Source organism: Pipra filicauda, unplaced genomic scaffold (assembly GCF_003945595.2).
Source record: "Pipra filicauda isolate LSUMZ 115617 unplaced genomic scaffold, ASM394559v2 scaffold862_size64592_pilon, whole genome shotgun sequence".
NCBI lineage: Eukaryota > Metazoa > Chordata > Aves > Passeriformes > Pipridae > Pipra > Pipra filicauda.
Window position 1 is genome coordinate 29,147 of NW_024105045.1, and position 24,782 is coordinate 53,928.

General features: G+C 47.0%; 2 protein-coding genes across 2 annotated transcripts in view; both read right to left on the minus strand.

Moving 5' to 3' along the window:
- The window catches only part of LOC114002941, a 47,340-nt gene that overhangs the window by 16,322 nt on the left and 6,236 nt on the right, over positions 1 to 24,782 (minus strand). The window contains exons 8-23 of the mRNA XM_039390709.1: positions 23,870 to 23,972; positions 23,697 to 23,755; positions 23,011 to 23,113; positions 21,939 to 22,000; positions 21,264 to 21,366; positions 21,091 to 21,149; positions 20,405 to 20,507; positions 20,202 to 20,284; positions 19,516 to 19,618; positions 19,336 to 19,397; positions 17,802 to 17,904; positions 17,599 to 17,681; positions 16,913 to 17,015; positions 16,731 to 16,792; positions 16,056 to 16,158; positions 15,883 to 15,941 (exon numbers count right to left, since the gene is read on the minus strand). Coding sequence (XP_039246643.1) covers positions 15,883 to 15,941; positions 16,056 to 16,158; positions 16,731 to 16,792; positions 16,913 to 17,015; positions 17,599 to 17,681; positions 17,802 to 17,904; positions 19,336 to 19,397; positions 19,516 to 19,618; positions 20,202 to 20,284; positions 20,405 to 20,507; positions 21,091 to 21,149; positions 21,264 to 21,366; positions 21,939 to 22,000; positions 23,011 to 23,113; positions 23,697 to 23,755; positions 23,870 to 23,972 — 1,353 coding nt within the window. The remainder of the gene's footprint in view (positions 1 to 15,882; positions 15,942 to 16,055; positions 16,159 to 16,730; positions 16,793 to 16,912; positions 17,016 to 17,598; positions 17,682 to 17,801; positions 17,905 to 19,335; positions 19,398 to 19,515; positions 19,619 to 20,201; positions 20,285 to 20,404; positions 20,508 to 21,090; positions 21,150 to 21,263; positions 21,367 to 21,938; positions 22,001 to 23,010; positions 23,114 to 23,696; positions 23,756 to 23,869; positions 23,973 to 24,782) is intronic.
- On the minus strand, positions 1,650 to 2,367 carry LOC114002940 (ankyrin repeat domain-containing protein 7-like). The gene is made up of 2 exons (XM_027749381.2): positions 2,194 to 2,367; positions 1,650 to 1,845 (listed from the first exon to the last, which is right to left on the minus strand). The coding sequence occupies exons 1-2, from the start codon at positions 2,301 to 2,303 to the stop codon at positions 1,686 to 1,688; spliced, it is 270 nt and encodes an 89-aa protein (XP_027605182.2). The 5' UTR covers positions 2,304 to 2,367; the 3' UTR covers positions 1,650 to 1,685.

Consider the following 24,782-nt stretch of genomic DNA (forward strand, 5'->3'; position numbering starts at 1 on the left):
GCTTTAGTCCTAAAGGGGTTTTTACTCCACAGTTTACCCAGGCTCCCTTCTCTCCTGCTTCCCATCAAGACAGGCTAACAGAAGGGGCAGGGGGAGAGGAAATTGAGATCCAGTGACAAGAGTTCACAGGCAGTTGTTTATGGCTAGGCAAGGCATGCTCATAGGCATAATGCAATTCATTCACACATCCCTTGGCTACCATCACTACGATAGAGGGCTTTTTTCCTCAGTCTAGTTAAGCACACATAGCCACCTTGGCCAGTGAATGGCCAGAGGTGCAAAGCTATCCACGGGAAGAGGAAAAGCACTGAAGAGTTTTAATTAGGGGATATCAGTTAGATCCCCTCTGAAACAAAAGGCAGGTAGTTGCTGCTAGGGAGTAGAATAGAACTTGGAAGCACACAGGTGAATTCTCAAAGAGAACTGGGTTTGGTGGGGAGGAGGGATGTTTTCCTCAATTCCCAAATCTACCCTTTACATGGAAAGAGATGCATCAGAAGGTGTCACACTTCGATAAAGCTCTCAGCACCTCATTTAACCCTGCTGCTGTTACCAAAAAGGGCTGTACATCAGCACGGACATTCTGAGAATGCAGTTGCTCTAACAAGGATGTAAAACACTTACAGCTCATCTCGAAATAGTCTTTCAAAAGCTCGAACTCCAAACAGTCCAGTGTCTTCTTTATTGATAACACCGCCATTGCGAAGAAGAACTTCTACTGCATCCTTATCCTGAAGAATAGCAGCAACTTCCATAGGGGTCCTAGGGCATCCAGGAGATAAGAGTAAATACATCAGCTTCTGCAGGCATTACATATCATTACTTTAATCCCTCTTTGCTTCTCAGACAATTCATTTCCCCTCTCCTACTGGCAGAAGGAAAGCACAGCCAAACACCTGGAAGTGTTGGAGAATTCAGGTTGGTGGGACCTCAGGAGGTCTCCAGGCCAGCCACCCACCCAGAGCAGACTCAGGTCGCGTGTGTGTGCCTGCGCGCGCGCGTGTGCATGTGGGACCGCAGACAACGCTTTCTTGCAGTCCTCAGTGTGGAAATCATCCCCTGAAGTAAGCAAGCAGCAGAGCGCAGGTCTGCTTTCACAAGTCACACTGAAGGAGCTCCTTCTGGGTGGTTCCTGACCCTTTTTCAAAGCTCATTCTTATGCCTCCCATCAATCCAACTTAAACAATGCTAAGGAGTCCCACACGTGCTTTTACCAAATCCTTCACCTTTTATGATTATCTGTAGCATTCACGTCAGCTCCTTTTTGAAGAAGGAACTCGATCATCCCTTTGCAACGCTCGGTGATCGCAAGAGTAAGTGGAGTGTATCCCAGCTGAAAGGAAAAATCATCTCTCTTAGAATAACAGAGAAAAGTCAAGCAAGTTGACTTGGGAAGAGGAGGTTTACCTAAAGTCCAAGCTTACTTCATTCTTAACATCAATATCTGCGCCATGCTCTAGTAACAGCTCCACTAGAGATTTGTTAGACATCAGAACAGCAAAGTGAAGGGCGGTGTTACCAGTAGCAGCTCTGTGGGCACGGTTGGCACCATGCTCCAGCAGAGTAGCCACACAATCTCTGTGCTGGTGCTGTACTGCCTGGAAACAAGACACAAAGGAGGAATAACTTCCAACATCTACACTGTTCTCTGTCAGAACTCCTGCGTCTTCCCAACACTGGAAAGTTCAAGCATCTTCAATCATAAGACAACATATGCCCCTTTCACATACCAGCATCAGTGGTGATCTCTTATATTTGTCACCAGGATTTAGCTTGCAATTCTTGCCTACTAGAAACCGAACAATATCTGCATGGCCATTTATGCAAGCAAGATGCAGAGGTGTCCTAGAAATTAAACATACACAATTGTCCCGGTTTAAGCCCAGCTGACAATTAAGCCCCACACAGCTACTTGCTCACACCCTCTCCCTCCCCACCCCAGTGAAACAGGGAGGAGAATCAAAAGTAAAACCTTTAATAACAGTTAAAATAGAGTAATAATTAAAACAAAAGAAATAAAATAAGTAATACTAAGGGATGCTAGATGCTGTCTGTTCCACTGATGGTATCCTTTGTTGCTGCTTAGGCTTGAAAGTACACAAAGTACATCCATCAAAAAACCACCCTGACTTCAGATAATTTTGACAAATTCCACGTTTTGCAAAAGGTGGAGGCTTTGCTGTTTGTCCTTACAGCTTGTCAGCGTTGCGCCTGTTGATGAAGAATTTCTTCAGCCACCAGTGCCGCCGCAGCTGGTCCAGGTCGCCGCGGGCGGCCGCGCTGTGCAGGTCGACCCAGGCCATCTCTCGGCGTTCGGCGGCCTCGGCCTGGGTTCAACAGACACAGGAGATGCCCGGCAGACTCTGCCGAGTCCCGGGCGGAGAGGGGGAGGGGGTGTGGGGAGAGGATGGGCAAATCTGAAAGGCGAGATCCGCGTGGAAGCTGCGCTTCGCAGCCCCCGACGGTCCAAGCCCGAGAAGCGCTGCTGATCCCGTCGCGGCGGAGTCAGCAATGACGGCCAGCAAGGGTCTGGCGCCGGGACAGCAGCCGTGGAGCGCCGAGACATCACAGAGGGGGCTTGTGACGCGCCACCACAGCCGGTTCCGAGACCGACCCGCCGCTGAGCAGGGCCGAGTCCATTGGGGTGTAGCTGGGATAACTTAGGAAGGGGGGGGGAAACAGCGCACAACAGCAACTGCAGACGGAGAGAGAAGTGAGAATATGTGAAACAGCCCTGAAGACCCCAAGGTCAGTGAAGAAGGAGGGGAAGGAGGTGCTCAGGCAACGGAGCAGAGATTCCCCTGCAGCCCGTGGTGCAGATCATGGTGGGACAGCTGTGCCCCTGCAGCCCAGGGAAGCTCATGGTGCAGGAGAGCTCCACCTGCAGCCCATGGAGGACCCCACGCTGGAGCAGATGGATGCCTGAAAGGAGGCTGTGACCTCGTGGGAGGCTCGTGCTGCAGTAGGCTCCCAGCAGGAGCCTGGAGCAGATTTGCTAGCAGGAATTGTGGCCCCGGTAGGGGACCAGAACAGGTGTGAACTTGTGACTTTGGAGATAATGACTTGGTCAGCTGGGCTTGAATAATTTTGTCACCCCAAGATGCCCTCTGGAGAGCAGAAGGTGCAATTCTGCTGAAAGGACAGACTTTCTACCCCTTCTACCTGACGATGAGCAGGCTGAGGGTTCGTAGGTTGCAAATATATATAATAAATATATACAACAAAAATATATAATAAATATAATAAATATGTAAAACATAAAAATACCCACCTTCAAAGACAAAGAAAAAAAGAAGTGCTGTAGTGCTCCACTGCAAGACCCATCACCAACAAGTAACAGAAGTGCTATATAGATATTAAGACTCAGGGCTGTCTAACAGATTTCTGTGAAACATAATCCCTACGGTGACAAGAGCAATAAAACTCAAAGCTCTTCCCCTGCTCCTGATGATTTTACTGTGAGTTTTGAAACCTCGGCAAACAGACCTAGGACACTGTGCTTTGTGAAATGTTTCTGTTACTTGAATAAAATCCCCTGTTTCCTGAAAAGTGTGTTTATTTTCTTTCACACCAAGGATTGCACTGCAAGGTCCCACAGCATCTGCGTTGGATGGGATGAACTGCACCCTGAAAAATCCAACCCTTTCTCTCTCCTTTAACTATAAAGAAAGCAATGAATTACTAGCTCAGCTATAGATGTCTCAATTCAGCACAATTTTACGGTCCGTCTGGATGATCTTAATTTTTTTTTCCAACCTAAATGATTCTGGGAGAATAATTCTATGATAAAGTTATATTCACTAGGGATAATCACACGAACCCCACTAAATAGTCACAAGCCCTTTGTGAGCTGTGCTCCCTGTCATCTGCATTTTGTCTTCCCTCTTCCTTGGTTGGTTGTTTGAGATGAAGTGACCCACCACTGAACACCTTGGAATATCTTTGACAGACAGAAATAGGATTGTCGAAAGCTAACAATTTGAAATTACAGGAAGAGTAGGTTTACCTGTCTAATCCGATTTATTAGTGTTCCCCTGCCAACTAATTTGGGTGAGATACCAGCCACATGATCATATATGCTTGGTCTCTTACAGACATTTAAGAAGAAATGGTCCTTTCTTATGGATTTTATAAGATGTGACAAACACAGTGAATTCACTCTCTTTCTTTCTTTTTACAAAGTTCTTCCTTAACAAATGGAGCACATAGTTAATTTGGGAGATCTGAATGTAATAAGTAAGCAATGGTAAAATTTACTCGTCAAAATATATATATTGTATTTTCTGTATATTATAGCTAATGCCTGGTTGGGACTAGGGAGTTGTAAACTGCGGAATAGTTAACTGCTGTATTATTATTATAAGTTGACTGTCCTGCAACTGGCAGTTCCTAAGTTGGCAAAGATAAAGTATTCTACTTTACTGAGCACGTATATGATATCCTGCTTTTCTAAAAATATTGTCTTAGTTACTCATTAGAAAAGAAGAAAAGAACGAGGATCAGAGGGTCAAGGATGGAAATGATAAAGAAGAGCCAAGGAGAACATCTGGACCATCTGGATACCTTCCCATATTCAGCTCCAAGGACACTGGGCTAATTAAAGCTATTGATGGAAAAGTCCCTGGCAATTGAAATGGGCCTACAACAGAACCAACCAGAACAAAGCCCGCGAACCCAAGCCCAATCAAGAGCTAACAAGTGACTATGGGAGGGGGAGTTGAAAAAGTATAAAAGTTGCTGTTTGTTTTTATTGGGCCTGTGGGCCGGTGGGGAGCAGGGGTCTCCTCAGGCCACCTAGCGCGCTGATTTGCTTATCTGCACTTTATATAAATCTCACAATAAATTTTACTGCTAAATTTTGATTTGGTTTATTTACCTATAACATGAAGAACAAGGAGAAACACCGGTTTGAGTCAACTTATCTCTGAAAAAAATTAATTTTTTCTTCTCTGGAATTATGTCTGATTAAAATGTCTTATAAAGAAAATTCAAAACACACCCAGAGGTGGCTACTCAAAGGGTGGGCAGGATGTGCCTTCAAACATCCCTGATTAATGGCTGGATGTTGCACAGGGGGAATGGACTGCAGACTACCAGTTATTACAACGCAAACCTGTACTATAGTATTGCCATTGTCACTAAGAAGCTTTGTACTGAGCTTTGTAGGCCTCAGGGGAAGGCTTGCTCCAGCTGAGCTTTCCTTGATCTCTACAAGCTGCATAAGGTGAACAAGCAGGTGCTAGCCAAAAGTGGCTTTAGGGGCAATAGAGAGAAAAAAGAACAAGTATTTCTAACACATTTAAAATGCACCATATATCATAAATTCAAATGTAATGTGGAGCTGAAGAGCAATGAAAAAAGAAGAAGGTGTAAAAGTGTGTTAGTAAATATGTAAATGCGACCCCATGTGGGTCCTAAAATGAGGGAGAGGAAAACACCATCAAGAACCTTGTACTCCTCCAGCAAATAACTCCAGATGCTGGCAATGGGCCAAAACTCCCCCTCAACAGGAATCCCCAAAATGAAACCATCAACCTTAGGAGGAGCATGGAAAGAGTGAGGCAGAAAGGATCTAGAAGCTAAACAGGGTGAAAATAATTGTAACCGCATCCTTTTCATTATTATATTACTATTGAAGCTTTTACTGCATTGAAATATTCTTTCTCTTTCTTCCATAATTATTAGATTTGAACTATTATTGATGCTTGGATTAGACTGCTAATATTTCAATCATACTAGCAGAAAATTCTTTTTTTATATATGTTTCTTCTGAAATTCCCTACGTCCAACACACTCCCTATCCTTTCCTTATCATTTGCTCCCCCAGCTGCACCCTCCAGAGTGGTGGCCACACTGAAAGTGAACCGATGTCAAATACAGGATATTCCCAGTGATTTGTTCTGGGAGGTGTGAGACACTGAATCAGTAAAAATATTGTTGGGTTGGAACCACCTCGGAGGGGTGTGGGTGTGTGTGTGTGTGTGTGGAGGGGAAGGAATGGGTCGAACCTCACGGAGGTGAGATGGTGACGTATCCCTCATGGCAGGCCCCTGGAGCCCCCGGAGCAGCTGTCAGTCAAAGGCAGTCCAGGAATGCTTCAACACACCACAGCTCCTGCAGCCCCTAACCCAGCCTCATGTTGGCAGGGACAGTGAGAACACTGCCCCTCACCCTGGAACCCCAGAATGGCCAGTGGGCCTCAAGTCCCAGCTAGGGAGGTGGCCATGAGGACTAGAGCAGATAAAAGCAAAGGCATATGCTTTGTTTTGATAGTATGACACCCTTTGGATGCCAAGTTGTCTTATTTTTTCCCCTAAAATTATCAGTAAAAGTAGTCTTGAGGAAAAGTGTGTGGCCTCTTCTCTTTACAGTATCTCGAGATAGTAAAGAACCCTGTGTATGTTTTGAAAAGTAAAACTTGTGGCTGAACTTGCAGCTCTGGGGCAGGAATGTTACAGCAGGATAGATAAACTCTGCAAATGCATCAGAGTGAAGGGAAGATTACTATCTGCTTCGTAAATGCTGGGGCCCTTCTCAGTTTTACTATCTGAACATTATAATTTCAAAACTATCTCATTACAACAGGATGAATGTAAAATGCAATAATAACTGCCTGTGAAATTTCTATGGCTGTGTCCAGACAGCAGTACAGCAGCAGTGTTTTTTCCCTACTCTTACTTAGTCCGTCTTATTATTTTAATTATAGAACTAGCCACATTTCAGAAAACAATAATTTTAATGCTGATTATATCTGGAGCAGGACTGTGATCGAAATAAAAATTGTATTTTCAATGTAGACTTTCTTAAAAATACCAATCTCTTTGTTTTCATACCTCAATGCTTATAGCAGCGTGGAGAGTAAATACCACATGTGCAGAAACCTAGAATTAATCCTTAAAGACTTTTTACCTTATCTAAAGCATATTTCTACAGCAGATCATACAAGCTAATTCTAGCCCGATTTACACCTATGCAATACTACCTTTCTTGATGTGTGTGTACAGAAAGGAAAGCTGAAGGATGTAGGAAATCTAACAAGATAACTTATGAGGTGATTTGCAATAAGTTATTCATTTAGCAAAAAATTTAAGAGACATGTTGTCTGAAATACCTGTGCAGGGTAATTTTTAAAAACATCTACCTCACAACAAGGAAAGAATTAAAGGTGTGCAAGCTACAGCTGTGCACTCCTGTGGGAAGAGATGATATTTTTGTCCTTTGCTTACTCAGAAATTAGAGAGGTCAACCAATTAAAGTCTACTTATAATCACAGTCACCAGGGGTCCAGCAGGTATTATATATTTCTGTGTCCTTTAGTCCACACTTATCCTGAGGTTTTGGTTTATTCTGCATTGAAGAAGTCTGCCGCCTTGCACAGGATGCCAGAGATTATCCCAAAGCATACAGTCATGTTGAAGCTTCATAGCTCTGTAGTATGTAACCTGTAACCAATGCAGATGAATGCTGCATACAAGCCAAGATATTTATGTCAAAATTTCCAACACTTTAACGCATTCATTCCTTCCTTCTGTAACATTTCAAAGGTTTGTGCTCAGTCTGGAATTAGATTTTCTGGAAAAAAACCCCAAAACGAAAAGACCATCCCAAATGTTTTGGCTGTCCTTTCCTTCTCAGTAACTTCTGTATTGGCAAAGTTTAGGGATTGGGCATGTAAAGCATCCCTTAGGGAAGGTGCTGGAGTTTCAGGAAAAGGGCAAGAAATCATGATTTGTCAAAGTCATATGTTTTTATAAATATATTTTGTCTCTGGCTCTCAGTGTTAATTGTCGTATTTCCTATGGCTCACCAGCACTTGGCTGGTTCTGAACACCCCAAGTATTGCTCAAGAAAATGGGAGGGCAAGGGTAGTGCAAGTTCTTCACCTGACCCCAATTCAACTTCATAGCAAATTAGCGTATTTCCTGAGAAGGCAGGGAAAGTTTAGGCATCTAAAAGCTGTTTCAGATTGATTTCAGTCTTCTAATCTGTCAAGAAGGACAAAATGGGAATTCTGTACTTCCCCAGTAAGAAGTGATCTCATTGTTATCACTTATTTCTGCAATCACATGTAGCTCATTCTTTTATGAGGCACTGAGTATTGAAGTACTTTTAGTGAGTTAAGAGTTTTTTTGAAGCTTGATGAAAGCTTCATTCAAGAAGATTCTTGCATTGGGGACCAATCCCTCTATGAATAAAGGCCAACAGAACACATAATTGTTTGAGCAATACAGTGTTTAATGAAGTCATGGCAGTTCCAGCTGTTGTAGGTTTAACCGAAGAGCTTAAAGGACAGGTATTGCTTAAACTGGATACCTGTCCAAAACCACATGTTATCTTGAAGATGTAAGTATTAAATTTAACTCAACAAAAGGGAAGGTGTTCAGAATGAGGCAGCCTGCGAGGATGTGTGTGGCTGCTCACACTCCTCCTGATCAGGTTTTGGCTAGCACTTTGCTTATGCTAAGGCCTGATGTATGCTAGGACCATTAGGTCAAACTGAGAGCAACACATAGGCAGGACATGATGACCGGGACAAAGGTCATTTTGAAGCAACTGTCACCTACAGCTCACAGTATCCTGCAGCCATCATCCCTGCATATTTAATGTTTGGCAGTTTCTTCATAATCCACCAACTCATGGAAATAGTATAGATCAAACTTCCAAACTGGAAGGTAGAATGACATGAGCTCACCCAAAAAGCTTTTCAAGCAGACAGTTTTCAACAGCAGTTGGACTGCTGAGGCATTCCTGCTTCCCAGTGCGATACAAGGGACAGCCACACCATGATAGAGAGGAAGAAGGAGTAGTCTTGCTGTCAGCCCAGTAACTATTTTACTCACAGCCGTATGTAAAAACCCAGGTTCGAGCTACAAGCATATCAAAGGGGTTTTACTTTAAAAATATACGAGGCTCCAAAAATTCACCCACCAAGTTTATTAAAGGGGCCTTGAGTTCTTTTAATACCTTGAGAGTGTGCACGAGAGAAGATGCTGCACACGTTTCTCAGGAGGTCAAATAACACACTTTTACCGGCAAACTTCAGAAAATAAGGGAACTTGGCAAAAGTTTGAAGGGCAACATTCAACCAAAATAAAGCATTTCACAAAGCATTGACTTAGCGCATGCTAACCCTTACAATTTAGCATAATCCAACCCATCCAGCTTTAAGTTACCCAGATATCAAGAAAGGAAATTAGGAGAAGTAAAGAAAGAGAAAGAAAAAGAGAGAATTATAGCTACCACCCAAAGTCGCACGCAAGTCCAGCTTCTACATGTCCAGATGGTAGGGTGCGACCATGCGATGGCTGCATCGTGTTGATTTGATCTGCTTTGGCCACCCTCCCCCCTAGGTGGGACTTCCAGTGCGCCAACCATTCTGAGGTTGGGTTGGGATCATGAAATCCATTTTGTTTTGGGGGATTTAAGAGAAATCAGAGTTGTGAATTTTTGTAAGACTGTGCAGGAACTGCTTAAACGTTGCTAAAACATTATGTGTAAAAAACATAATTTAAATACTTCTATTTGGCCATATATTTTTTAAATGTTTATTTATCTAAGTTCTGCTGTAAAGGTTTAGCCTCATATGATTTAAGACAATTGTCTTTTCTGGGCCATCCATGGAAGTCTCTTGGCAATTCCCAGTGTTTCGTCACGACCTGGCCTCAATACTCCATCTCAAAACCTGTCATCAACAGGTGATGCTGAATCATCACTGCTCAATAATACATGTTGTGGGTCCTTCTGGGCTAACCCATGAAAGATGAGAGGCATGCAAGCAGCATCACCCTTCAGCTCGGCGCATCACTCTTATACCAGCAACAGCCAAGGCCAGATCTATCATTTAGCTGTGGTGCATCCAGAATGATTGCTGCCAGATCCTTTGTGCTCTGCTTTGGACTATCTGAGCATGAAAGGTCTCTACAGCCTTCCAAAGCTTTACACAAAATGTGCAGTTCTTTTGCATTTCTTACTGCCTCTTGCTGCTATTTAGGCAATATGGAATGTGGTGACTTGGTACTTCATTTCCTCACATTATAGACAAATTAGTCTGTTCTAGGAGTAGGGGTGTTCTAGGGGTGGGAATGTTCTAGGGGTGAGGGTGGACTCAGTCCCTGCTGGTGCCATCCATGCTGAGTCAGAGCTGTCCCTGAGCCACAGCTCCACTGTTTCCCACTTGAGAGTAAGGGACTCTCTCTGCCCTAGGATCCAGGTCTTAATGGGTAGGAGAGCTCGTCTTGCTCCCTTGGCATGATTCTCAGCTCCAGAGTACCCCTCTCCGTGTAGTTTGCCTCGGAGTCTTCGCTGAAATGGCCCAAGGACTGCTGGGTTAATTACACTGGAGAGATCTGGATCCCTTTCCCCCTATGGAGAGGGGCGCACCAGTTCTAGTTCCATTTCCATCTGAGGAACCATTTCCGACGGTTTAATGTGGATAGGGGAGGGGACTCCAGAGTCAGGGGTTTCTTCAGGTCCTGAGCCTGGAGGGGAGAGGTGCTCTCTCCTCCCCCCACTCAAGTGGTCCCATGGAGGCACAGAGACAGCACACCAGCGTGGGGAGGAGGCAAGAGAGAGTTTATTGTTGGGGATGTTACATTTATAGGGTTAGGAAGATTCACAGGGTAACCAATTACAGGTCGCAGGAAGGGGTTAACAACCAATAGGAAGGGGTTAAAAGGGGCCAATGAGAACACCTCAGGATATCTTTTCAGGACATTCCTGCATGGGATAACACTTGTCGTGGGGGGTCTTGGGAAGAAGAAAGCACGAGTGTAAGGGGGGTACTTTTGAATTAGATGATCAATGGAGCATAGAGGCGTGAGAACGGAATCATATTAGGATGTGAAACCAGCTAGAGTATGGTACAATGTAACTTCATGGCACAAGCGAATTGTAAGGTCCATTGTGCTTTTTAGCAAGTCAGCTTGATATCCCCTATTATCAGAGCTGAGTTCTTCCTTGGTTTTGCTACATATTGCAAGATAGATACATCTACCCTTGAAACACAATGGTAGAGGTCATACATAGGGGTGAGAAAGATGATGATGGGAGGAAGATTCTGTGGGCAGGGGTCGCTCGCCCCTTGCCCTACAAGTAGGGCATGCGCAGACTGTTGCCATTAGGTGATGATTAGGCGGGGTTTGGCTGCCACTCAGGCATCACCTTATACTGTGTACTGGTCCTACGTAGTGTAATGTGGAACTGATAAAAATGGGGTGTCGGGTCTGCTGAGTTGAGCGATCCTCATCCTACCACCGAGACTGTGTTGCTCCGCGGGGATGCCCGCTAAGCACGGGCACTGACCAGCTGCTGCAGATCCTGACAGCCCTGGCCTGTCTGTGTGGGTAAGCACAGTTTTTTGATAGAAAGCAACTGAGAGAACAAACTTTTTAATATCCTTTTAGTGTTCCTTTAATTCCCCTTTTATGTTTATAGTATCTTTCCTTTAGTTTCCCTTTTTACTAACCAATATCTTGTTATCCCTAATATTGTGTTAAGATCCTTTTTTGGTATCCCTTTTCACTAGTTAATACTGTATTAAATGCTGTTTGTAGCATTTGTTTTAATGCCACCCGATAAGGTAGTTATTTTGTATCCTTTTTTAGTTTTTAATTCCTCTTGCTAAGTTTATTACTATTATTATTATTCTCACTGTAATAAAAGATATTTTGTGTGTTTGAGTATTTCTGGCACTTGTCTTTATTCCGGACATGTATCCAAACGAACTGCTACAGTGAGCCAGCAAAGAGACTACAAAAAGCCATTTTGAAGCATGTTTAAACCACAGTTACTGCCACAGAGAGATGGCTGTCTTTCTTATGGCAGCTTGGGCCTCGCTCCTCTGTGAATGATGGATCACTTGCATGTCTGTGGGAGAGAAAGAGTTGGCAGCAGCTGTGAGGGTGGACAGGATAGCAAGAATAGAAAATATTCCCTTGCAACTGCCCCCTGTGCTCCGTAAAACAGGGAGGGTGGGTGGAGCAGTTATGTGCCAAGAAAGTCTCCTGCATGGAGAAAAGGTCCAACTGCCCTCTGGCTGAAGAACCTTTTCCTAACATCTGAAGCAAACCTCCCCTGACACAGCTTCATGCCATTCCTCCAGGAAGAAGTGCTCGGCATCACCAGAGCCCATGGAAAGCCCACAAGCAAAGGTACCAAATCCCTCTACTGTAGGACTGTCTGAACTGCTGTCTGAGGCCTCAACCTCCCGACTGGTCTAAAGCAGAAAACACCGAAACCTGGTAATGCACTAATACTTAAGTGCATTACTGTCAACCCCTAACACAGACAGCAATAAGTAGGATTTGGTTTAGTCTCACGGCACAACTCAAAATGCCAGGAAGCTGGGGAACAGACAGGACTTTCAGGGCAGTCTACAGTCAGTAGAAAGAGGAACTGATCTCTCCTAGACTCTCTCTAGGGAAAGCTCATCGTAAAATTTCCCCACCTGAATACGGAACTAGGCTCCGTGGGTCATGAAAGGGAAGGCCCCGAGTACCTTTTGGGCTTGCCTGAACTTCTCAATTATTTCAATGGTTTGGGCTTGTTGCTGGACTGTGGCTTCCAGCCTGGCGTACTCAACTTCGAGACTGAAAAAGAAGTACCGGCCTTATGACAGAAGTCCACAAGAGCACAAATCCCAAAGGAACAGTGTGAAAGAACCTCATCTAAAATAAAAGCATCTTTGAAAATCATGTAGTAGTATCTCGCTGGGATACAAGTAAGTCCCGTTGTTTTTACACAATCACAAAAAGTGAAGCTTTGCTCCACTGTCTTACCAGTGAATGCGGTCTCGCAGCTGGCCGATAGCTGCAGGTAAAGACATGCTGCATGAAGGAGGAAGGCCTTGCAGGTTCCTGGAAGTTGTTATTTCCTTCTCCATTGGGGCATTCTTCAATGACGCAGCAAAACATTCCTTCTGGATATGATGCTCCTTCGGTTCCTGCAGATGCCAAACCCCAACAAGAATCCTCAGCAGACGGCTTACGTTTGTTCAAAACAAGTGGGCTGCTTTGACACTGATGAAAACTCTCAAAACCTGTTACCTCTTCCTCTTTTATACTGGGCCCTCTCCTATGCCTACACTGATTTCTTAGAGCATTTCCTGTGGGCTGCCACAACATTTCTCTCCTTTCTCAAGGACTCCAAACACAAGTTGTAGTGCGTTGGTGGTGTCGTGGTTTAGGAATGGTACTCCCCAGTTTAGTGCTCCCATTGAGACTCTCCAAGCCACAGTGCTGCTCACTGGCTCGCCACTCTCCCTCCCCCCTGCGGCAGGATGGAGAACTGGAGGCACAAAAGGGAAAGATTATGGCTACTTCTTTTCCAGCTACATCATCTCCCTTCTTTTCCGGTCTGTTATAATATGTTGATTTCAAAGGAGCAAAATGTAGCTTCTGATTGGGCCCTACACCAAGAACACCACCCCCTCGGGGGTTACCACTTTTCTAACTCCCGGGCAAAACACTTTTTTACCCCACGACAACAACTTCAAGGCTGTGTTCTCTCCCTGTCCTTCTATGGACTTCTTCTCTCCCCTGGCAGGGGCCCCACAACATGTCTGTCAGAATGTGTTACCTCTTCTTGCAACAGTGGAGTTAGCTTCTTAAACAGACAGGCAGAGAAATACAGACAGTGCTTTTCATGGGAAATAATCTCCCCCCACGCTGGGCCTTTCCTAGCAGCCAAAACTTCCCTGAGCAAAAATTCTTTTATCCTCCTCGAGTAAATCTTCCGCATATAATTTTTTGGTCCCTGCGCCACCTTAGTGCAGCCCTCCACTGTCACTTCAAGTCGTGCCAACAGGCAGACACCAAAGGCAGCAGTGCTGTTCCTTCCCATCACAGCTAGCTGCACACTGAACCACCCTGTGTTCTTCTCAAGGAAGAATCACTTCCCTGCTCTAGTGCGCTACAAAGAAGGCCTTGAGCCCTGCCAAGAGACAGGCTTTCCCATACCTTAGCTTCAGACCTCTCCAGTTTCTCCTGCATCAGCGGTTTCTCTTCCTTCAGGTCCTTGCTGTGGGTCTTCATAGCTCCAAGTGAAGGTTCTGCCAGGGAGTTCTTTTTGAGAACTTCATCAGGCTTCTCCAGCAGCTGCCTGACCAATGGCTAAAGACATAGTGTTCCATGAGCATGGAGAAATCGGTAAGAACATGACAACATGACAACACAAGAGATGCTTTTACTGATGGGATTATATAACTAGATTGGTCATCAGGCTGGCCAGCAGGTCGAGCGAGGCAATTCTCCCTTTCTACTCTGATCTCATGAGACTCCACTTGGAGTCCTGCATCCAGCTCCACAGCCACCAGCACAAGCAAGACATGGATGGAGGAATGCCACAAAGATGTTTGGAGGGCTGGAACAGCTCTCCCATGAAAAAGGCTGAGAGACTTGGGATTTTCAGCCTGAGAAAAGCAGGCTCTGGGCAGAACTTACTGCTGTCTTTCAGTGTAAATAGAGGGAGAGATATTTTTACCAAGGCCTGTAGCGACAGAAGAAGAGGCAATCATTTAAAATGAAAAGAGGGTAGACTTAGATGGGACATAAGGGGTAAATTGTTTGCAAGGACTGTGGTGGGACACTGGACCCGGTTGTGGAAGTGTTCAAAGTGAAGCTGGATGGGACTTGGAGCAAGGCTTATTCCAGCCCTTCTGCTTCAGAATGCAAACAAAATGAGGTCTGAAGTAAAGCACAGGTCCAGACTCAATCACCTCCTCTCAGCAGTTTTTCAAAATGAATTCCGAAGTCAGAACACCTCTGCTTACACTGACAGGCTCTATTTAGGGATATCTGCTTCTGCCTCTATTAGAGTCACCTGTCTGTCCAGCTGAGAATCTGTTTGACTTGAAGAATCAGATCTTAGCTGAAGATCTTCTGCCTCCAGCGTAGGAACCTAAATGAGCAAGAAAACAGAGACACAGTGGAGAAACGAATGCTCATCAAGACTGCAGCATCACACTACATCTGACTTCAGCCAAAGGCAATGCAATTCATCTGGAACAGAGCTAAGGACCTTATTCTTAGAAGAAGGGTCAAAATATTCCTTCTGCTCTGCTCCTGCTGCTGGCACGATACCTAGAAAAAAGGGAAAAAGTGTGTTGTTACTCTGAGTACTTATTTCACTCTGCTTTCTCCCCAGCCATGTCACCCCAGAGAACTTTACAAAGGTAACCATTTAGTCCCTCTGAAATTACCTTTGCCGTGCTCCACTGCAACAGAGCGCGCATCCAAACTCTTGCCCACTGCAGCAGGAAGTGTCAAGTTGGTCGACACTTTCCCTTGACCTTTGGAATCAGTCTGCGTAATTTAAAAGACACGTCTGAGAACTGGCAAAGGCCCCTTCTCAACCCACTTCCACGCACAGCACTTCAGCTTCAGTCAACAGGCCTAACGAGCGGGATCAGGTGGAGGAAGCCACAAAACGGGAAACACAGCCAGCACATTCGGCATCTCTCTTGAGCAGGGCTTTCCAAAGGGGATGAAGTACTCCTGCACAATGCAGAGAGAACCTAGACAGGAGAAATACATCTCCAGACTGTAGGTCATAAGGGAACCATTTGAAATGAATGGATCCAGGGAAGCAGGCTAGGAGGTGGAAAACACAATCCTCACAGTGCCAGTCTTGTAGGATTTCAGAGGACTGCAAGCAGCGGGAAGCTTTACTGCATTGTTCTAGAAATCCAGTTGGGAGGTCAGCTGCCAGGAGACCCAGGTCATTAGCTTGACCTCACTTTGTCCCAGCACTAACTGAACACTTTGTCTGCAGCACTGGCATGTCCAGGTCCAAGGTGCAAGCGTGTGGCAAAAACAGCAGCAAAGGGAAAGGAGCTCAGACGCCATTGATTCAGCGGGACCTCACTGCCTCCTCCAGAGAAGGTACCTTAGTATCCCAGGGGGAGTCATTGTCTTCCTTCTGCTCTTCTGCTGCTGGCAAGGCCCCTATACAAAAGGTAACAGGCATGTCTTTGAGTGCTTATTTCACTCTGCTTTCTCCCCAGCCATGTCACCCCAGAGAAGTTCTCAAAGGTAGCCATTTAGTCCCTCTGAAATTACCTTTGCCGCTCCGTACTAACACAGCACGCGCGTCCAATCTATTGCCGAATGCAGCAGGAAGCAGCACATTTTTCGACACATCCCAGGGACCGTCAGAATCAGTCTGTGTAATTTAAAAGACACGTCGGAGAACTGGCAAAGGCTCCTTCTCAACCCACTTCCACGCACAGCACTTCAGCTTCAGTCAACAGGCCTAACGAGCGGGATCAGGTGGAGGAAGCCACAAAACGGGAAACACAGCCAGCACATTCGGCATCTCTCTTGAGCAGGGCTTTCCAAAGGGGATGAAGTACTCCTGCACAATGCAGAGAGAACCTAGACAGGAGAAATACATCTCCAGACTGGAGGTTATTTGACATGAATGGATCCAGGGAAGCAGGCTAGGAGGTGGAAAACACAATCCTCACAGTGCCAGTCTTGTAGGATTTCAGAGGACTGCAAGCAGCAAGAAGCTTTACGGCTTTGTTCTACAAATCCAGCTGGGAGGTCAGCTGCAAGGAGACCCAGGACATTAGCTTGACCTCACTTTGTCCCAGCACTAACTGAACCGTTTGTCTGCAGCACTGGCATGTCCAGGTCCAAGGTGCAAGCGTGGGGCAAAAGCAGCAGCAAAGGGAAAGGAGCCCAGAAGCCATTGATCCAGCGGGACCTCACTGCCACCTCCAGAGCAGGTACCTCAGAATCCCAGGGGGAGTCATTGTCTTCCTTCTGCTCTTCTCCTGCTGCTGGCAAGACCCCTAACAAAAGACGTAAGAGGCATGTCATTACTCTGAGGGCTTATTTCACTCTGCTTTCTCCCCAGCCATGTCACCCCAGAGAACTTTACAAAGGTAACCATTTAGTCCCTCTGAAATTACCTTTGCCGTGCTCCACTGCAACAGAGCGCGCATCCAAACTCTTGCCCACTGCAGCAGGAAGTGTCAAATTGGTCGACACTTTCCCTTGACCTTTGGAATCAGTCTGTGGAATTTAAAAGACACGTCTGAGAACTGGCAAAGGCTCCTTCTCAACCTACTTCCACGCACAACACTTCTGCTTTAGCCAAAAGCCCTAAAGAGCACGATCAGGTGACGGAAGGAACAAAAGAGGCAAACACAGCCAGCACGTTCGGCATCTCTCTTGAGCAGGGCTTTCCAAAGGGGATGAAGTACTCCTCCCCAATGCAGAGGGAACCGAGGCAGGAGAAATACATCTCCAGACTGTAGGTCATAAGGGAACCATTTGACATGAATGGATCCAGGGAAGCAGGCTAGGAGGTGGAAAACACAATCCTCACAGTGCCAGTCTTGTAGGATTTCAGAGGACTGCAAGCAGCGGGAAGCTTTACTGCTTTGTTCTATTAATCCAGCTGGGAGGTCAGCTGCAAGGAGACCCAGGACATTAGCTGACCTCACTTTGTCCCAGCACTAACTGAACCGTTTGTCTGCAGCACTGGCATGTCCAGGCCCAAGGTGCAAGCATGTGGCAAAAGCAGCAGCAAAGGGAAAGGAGCCCAGACATCATTGATCCAGAAGAAACTCATTGCCCCCTCCAGAACAGCTACCTCCAAAAGCCAGGAAATGTCATCATCTCCCCAGGAAAAGTCTTTGTTATCCTTCTGCTCTTCTTCTGCTGCTGGCAAGACCCCTAACAAAAGACGTAAGAGGCATGTCATTACTCTGAGGGCTTATTTCACTCTGCTTTCTCCCCAGCCATGTCACCCCAGAGAACTTTACAAAGGTAACCATTTAGTCCCTCTGAAATTACCTTTGCCATGCTCCACTGCAACAGAGCGCGCATCCAAACTCTTGCCCACTGCAGCACGAAGTGTCAAGTTGGGCAACACTTTCCCTTGACCTTTGGAATCAGTCTGCGTAATTTAAAAGACACGTCGGAGAACTGGCAAAGGCTCCTTCTCAACCCACTTCCACGCACAGCACTTCAGCTTCAGCCAACAGGCCTAACGAGCGGGATCAGGTGGAGGAAGCCACAAAACGGGAAACACAGCCAGCACATTCGGCATCTCTCTTGAGCAGGGCTTTCCAAAGGGGATGAAGTACTCCTGCCCAATGCAGAGAGAACCTAGGCAGGAGAAATACATCTCCAGACTGTAGGTCATAAGGGAACCATTTGAAATGAATGGATCCAGGGAAGCAGGCTAGGAGGTGGAAAACACAATCCTCACAGTGCCAGTCTTGGAGGATTTCAGAGGACTGCAAGCAGCAAGAAGCTTTACTGCATTGTTCTAGAAATCCAGTTGGGAGGTCAGCTGCCAGGAGACCCAGGTCATTAGCTTGACCTCACTTTGTCCCAGCACTAACTGAACACTTTGTCTGCAGCACTGGCATGTCCAGGTCCAAGGTGCAAGCGTGTGGCAAAAACAGCAGCAAAGGGAAAGGAGCTCAGACGCCATTGATTCAGCGGGACCTCACTGCCTCCTCCAGAGAAGGTACCTTAGTATCCCAGGGGGAGTCATTGTCTTCCTTCTGCTCTTCTGCTGCTGGCAAGGCCCCTATACAAAAGGTAACAGGCATGTCTTTGAGTGCTTATTTCACTCTGCTTTCTCCCCAGCCATGTCACCCCAGAGAAGTTCTCAAAGGTAGCCATTTAGTCCCTCTGAAATTACCTTTGCCGCTCCGTACTAACACAGCACGCGCGTCCAATCTATTGCCGAATGCAGCAGGAAGCAGCACATTTTTCGACACATCCCAGGGACCGTCAGAATCAGTCTGTGTAATTTAAAAGACACGTCGGAGAACTGGCAAAGGCTCCTTCTCAACCCACTTCCACGCACAGCACTTCAGCTTCAGTCAACAGGCCTAACGAGCGGGATCAGGTGGAGGAAGCCACAAAACGGGAAACACAGCCAGCACATTCGGCATCTCTCTTGAGCAGGGCTTTCCAAAGGGGATGAAGTACTCCTGCCCAATGCAGAGAGAACTGAGGCAGGAGAAATACATCTCCAGACTGGAGGTTATTTGACATGAATGGATCCAGGGAAGCAGGCTAGGAGGTGGAAAACACAATCCTCACAGTGCCAGTCTTGTAGGATTTCAGAGGACTGCAAGCAGCAAGAAGCTTTACTGCTTTGTTCTACAAATCCAGCTGGGAGGTCAGCTGCAAGGAGACCCAGGACATTAGCTTGACCTCACTTTGTCCCAGCACTAACTGAACACTTTGTCTGCAGCACTGGCATGTCCAGGTCCAAGGTGCAAGCGTGGGGCAAAAGCAGCAGCAAAGGGAAAGGAGCCCAGAAGCCATTGATCCAGCGGGACCTCACTGCCACCTCCAGAGCAGGTACCTCAGAATCCCAGGGGGAGTCATTGTCTTCCTTCTGCTCTTCTCCTGCTGCTGGCAAGACCCCTAACAAAAGATAACAGGTTGGTCATTACTCTGAGGGCTTATTTCACTCTGCTTTCTCCCCAGTCATGTCACCCCAGAGAACTTTACAAAGGTAACCATTTAGTCCCTCTGAAATTACCTTTGCCGTGCTCCACTGCAACAGAGCGCGCATCCAAACTCTTGCCCACTGCAGCAGGAAGTGTCAAATTGGGCAACACTTTCCCTTGACCTTTGGAATCAGTCTGTGTAATTTAAAAGACACGTCTGAGAACTGGCAAAGGCTCCTTCTCAACCCACTTCCACGCACAACACTTCTGCTTTAGCCAAAAGCCCTAATGAGCACGATCAGGTGACGGAAGGAACAAAAGAGGCAAACACAGCCAGCACGTTCGGCATCTCTCTTGAGCAGGGCTTTCCAAAGGGGATGAAGTACTCCTCCCCAATGCAGAGAGAACCGAGGCAGGAGAAATACATCTCCAGACTGTAGGTCATAAGGGAACCATTTGACATGAATGGATCCAGGGAAGCAGGCTAGGAGGTGGAAAACACAATCCTCACAGTGCCAGTCTTGTAGGATTTCAGAGGACTGCAAGCAGCGGGAAGCTTTACTGCTTTGTTCTATTAATCCAGCTGGGAGGTCAGCTGCAAGGAGACCCAGGACATTAGCTGACCTCACTTTGTCCCAGCACTAACTGAACCGTTTGTCTGCAGCACTGGCATGTCCAGGCCCAAGGTGCAAGCATGTGGCAAAAGCAGCAGCAAAGGGAAAGGAGCCCAGACATCATTGATCCAGAAGAAACTCATTGCCCCCTCCAGAACAGCTACCTCCAAAAGCCAGGAAATGTCATCATCTCCCCAGGAAAAGTCTTTGTTATCCTTCTGCTCTTCTTCTGCTGCTGGCAAGACCCCTAACAAAAGACGTAAGAGGCATGTCATTACTCTGAGGGCTTATTTCACTCTGCTTTCTCCCCAGCCATGTCACCCCAGAGAACTTTACAAAGGTAACCATTTAGTCCCTCTGAAATTACCTTTGCCATGCTCCACTGCAACAGAGCGCGCATCCAAACTCTTGCCCACTGCAGCACGAAGTGTCAAGTTGGTCGACACTTTCCCTTGACCTTTGGAATCAGTCTGCGTAATTTAAAAGACACGTCTGAGAACTGGCAAAGGCTCCTTCTCAACCCACTTCCACGCACAGCACTTCAGCTTCAGTCAACAGGCCTAACGAGCGGGATCAGGTGGAGGAAGCCACAAAACGGGAAACACAGCCAGCACATTCGGCATCTCTCTTGAGCAGGGCTTTCCAAAGGGGATGAAGTACTCCTGCACAATGCAGAGAGAACCTAGGCAGGAGAAATACATCTCCAGACTGTAGGTCATAAGGGAACCATTTGAAATGAATGGATCCAGGGAAGCAGGCTAGGAGGTGGAAAACACAATCCTCACAGTGCCAGTCTTGTAGGATTTCAGAGGACTGCAAGCAGCAAGAAGCTTTACTGCATTGTTCTAGAAATCCAGTTGGGAGGTCAGCTGCCAGGAGACCCAGGTCATTAGCTTGACCTCACTTTGTCCCAGCACTAACTGAACACTTTGTCTGCAGCACTGGCATGTCCAGGTCCAAGGTGCAAGCGTGTGGCAAAAACAGCAGCAAAGGGAAAGGAGCTCAGACGCCATTGATTCAGCGGGACCTCACTGCCTCCTCCAGAGAAGGTACCTTAGTATCCCAGGGGGAGTCATTGTCTTCCTTCTGCTCTTCTGCTGCTGGCAAGGCCCCTATACAAAAGGTAACAGGCATGTCTTTGAGTGCTTATTTCACTCTGCTTTCTCCCCAGCCATGTCACCCCAGAGAAGTTCTCAAAGGTAGCCATTTAGTCCCTCTGAAATTACCTTTGCCGCTCCGTACTAACACAGCACGCGCATCCAATCTATTGCCGAATGCAGCAGGAAGCAGCACATTTTTCGACACATCCCAGGGACCGTCAGAATCAGTCTGTGTAATTTAAAAGACACGTCGGAGAACTGGCAAAGGCTCCTTCTCAACCCACTTCCACGCACAGCACTTCAGCTTCAGTCAACAGGCCTAACGAGCGGGATCAGGTGGAGGAAGCCACAAAACGGGAAACACAGCCAGCACATTCGGCATCTCTCTTGAGCAGGGCTTTCCAAAGGGGATGAAGTACTCCTGCCCAATGCAGAGAGAACTGAGGCAGGAGAAATACATCTCCAGACTGGAGGTTATTTGACATGAATGGATCCAGGGAAGCAGGCTAGGAGGTGGAAAACACAATCCTCACAGTGCCAGTCTTGTAGGATTTCAGAGGACTGCAAGCAGCAAGAAGCTTTACTGCTTTGTTCTACAAATCCAGCTGGGAGGTCAGCTGCAAGGAGACCCAGGACATTAGCTTGACCTCACTTTGTCCCAGCACTAACTGAACACTTTGTCTGCAGCACTGGCATGTCCAGGTCCAAGGTGCAAGCGTGGGGCAAAAGCAGCAGCAAAGGGAAAGGAGCCCAGAAGCCATTGATCCAGCGGGACCTCACTGCCACCTCCAGAGCAGGTACCTCAGAATCCCAGGGGGAGTCATTGTCTTCCTTCTGCTCTTCTCCTGCTGCTGGCAAGACCCCTAACAAAAGATAACAGGTTGGTCATTACTCTGAGGGCTTATTTCACTCTGCTTTCTCCCCAGTCCATGTCACCCCAGAGAACTTTACAAAGGTAACCATTTAGTCCCTCTGAAATTACCTTTGCCGTGCTCCACTGCAACAGAGCGCGCATCCAAACTCTTGCCCACTGCAGCAGGAAGTGTCAAATTGGTCGACACTTTCCCATGACCTTTGGAATCAGTCTGTGGAATTTAAAAGACACGTCTGAGAACTGGCAAAGGCCCCTTCTCAACCTACTTCCACGCACAACACTTCTGCTTTAGCCAAAAGCCCTAAAGAGCACGATCAGGTGACGGAAGGAACAAAAGAGGCAAACACAGCCAGCACGTTCGGCATCTCTCTTGAGCAGGGCTTTCCAAAGGGGATGAAGTACTCCTGCACAATGCAGAGAGAACCTAGACCGGAGGGAAATACATCTCCAGACTGTAGGTCATAAGGGAACCATTTGACATGAATGGATCCAGGGAAGCAGGCTAGGAGGTGGAAAACACAATCCTCACAGTGCCAGTCTTGTAGGATTTCAGAGGACTGCAAGCAGCGGGAAGCTTTACTGCTTTGTTCTATTAATCCAGCTGGGAGGTCAGCTGCAAGGAGACCCAGGACATTAGCTGACCTCACTTTGTCCCAGCACTAACTGAACCGTTTGTCTGCAGCACTGGCATGTCCAGGCCCAAGGTGCAAGCATGTGGCAAAAGCAGCAGCAAAGGGAAAGGAGCCCAGACATCATTGATCCAGAAGAAACTCATTGCCCCCTCCAGAACAGCTACCTCCAAAAGCCAGGAAATGTCATCATCTCCCCAGGAAAAGTCTTTGTTATCCTTCTGCTCTTCTGCTGCTGCTGGCAAGACCCCTAACAAAAGACATAAGAGGCATGTCATTACTCTGAGGGCTTATTTCACTCTGCTTTCTCCCCAGCCATGTCACCCCAGAGAACTTTACAAAGGTAACCATTTAGTCCCTCTGAAATTACCTTTGCCGTGCTCCACTGCAACAGAGCGCGCATCCAAACTCTTGCCCACTGCAGCACGAAGTGTCAAGTTGGTCGACACTTTCCCTTGACCTTTGGAATCAGTCTGCGTAATTTAAAAGACACGTCTGAGAACTGGCAAAGGCTCCTTCTCAACCCACTTCCACGCACAGCACTTCAGCTTCAGTCAACAGGCCTAACGAGCGGGATCAGGTGGAGGAAGCCACAAAACGGGAAACACAGCCAGCACATTCGGCATCTCTCTTGAGCAGGGCTTTCCAAAGGGGATGAAGTACTTCTGCCCAATGCAGAGAGAACCTAGGCAGGAGAAATACATCTCCAGACTGTAGGTCATAAGGGAACCATTTGAAATGAATGGATCCAGGGAAGCAGGCTAGGAGGTGGAAAACACAATCCTCACAGTGCCAGTCTTGGAGGATTTCAGAGGACTGCAAGCAGCAAGAAGCTTTACTGCATTGTTCTAGAAATCCAGTTGGGAGGTCAGCTGCCAGGAGACCCAGGTCATTAGCTTGACCTCACTTTGTCCCAGCACTAACTGAACACTTTGTCTGCAGCACTGGCATGTCCAGGTCCAAGGTGCAAGCGTGTGGCAAAAACAGCAGCAAAGGGAAAGGAGCTCAGACGCCATTGATTCAGCGGGACCTCACTGCCTCCTCCAGAGAAGGTACCTTAGTATCCCAGGGGGAGTCATTGTCTTCCTTCTGCTCTTCTGCTGCTGGCAAGGCCCCTATACAAAAGGTAACAGGCATGTCTTTGAGGGCTTATTTCACTCTGCTTTCTCCCCAGCCATGTCACCCCAGAGAAGTTCTCAAAGGTAGCCATTTAGTCCCTCTGAAATTACCTTTGCCGCTCCGTACTAACACAGCACGCGCGTCCAATCTATTGCCGAATGCAGCAGGAAGCAGCACATTTTTCGACACATCCCAGGGACCGTCAGAATCAGTCTGTGTAATTTAAAAGACACGTCGGAGAACTGGCAAAGGCTCCTTCTCAACCCACTTCCACGCACAGCACTTCAGCTTCAGTCAACAGGCCTAACGAGCGGGATCAGGTGGAGGAAGCCACAAAACGGGAAACACAGCCAGCACATTCGGCATCTCTCTTGAGCAGGGCTTTCCAAAGGGGATGAAGTACTCCTGCCCAATGCAGAGAGAATTGAGGCAGGAGAAATACATCTCCAGACTGGAGGTTATTTGACATGAATGGATCCAGGGAAGCAGGCTAGGAGGTGGAAAACACAATCCTCACAGTGCCAGTCTTGTAGGATTTCAGAGGACTGCAAGCAGCAAGAAGCTTTACTGCTTTGTTCTACAAATCCAGCTGGGAGGTCAGCTGCAGGAGACCCAGGACATTAGCTTGACCTCACTTTGTCCCAGCACTAACTGAACACTTTGTCTGCAGCACTGGCATGTCCAGGTCCAAGGAGCAAGCGTGGGGCAAAAGCAGCAGCAAAGGGAAAGGAGCCCAGAAGCCATTGATCCAGCGGGACCTCACTGCCACCTCCAGAGCAGGTACCTCAGAATCCCAGGGGGAGTCATTGTCTTCCTTCTGCTCTTCTCCTGCTGCTGGCAAGACCCCTAACAAAAGATAACACAGGTTTGTCATTACTCTGAGGGCTTATTTCACTCTGCTTTCTCCCCAGCCATGTCACCCCAGAGAACTTTACAAAGGTAACCATTTAGTCCCTCTGAAATTACCTTTGCCGTGCTCCACTGCAACAGAGCGCGCATCCAAACTCTTGCCCACTGCAGCAG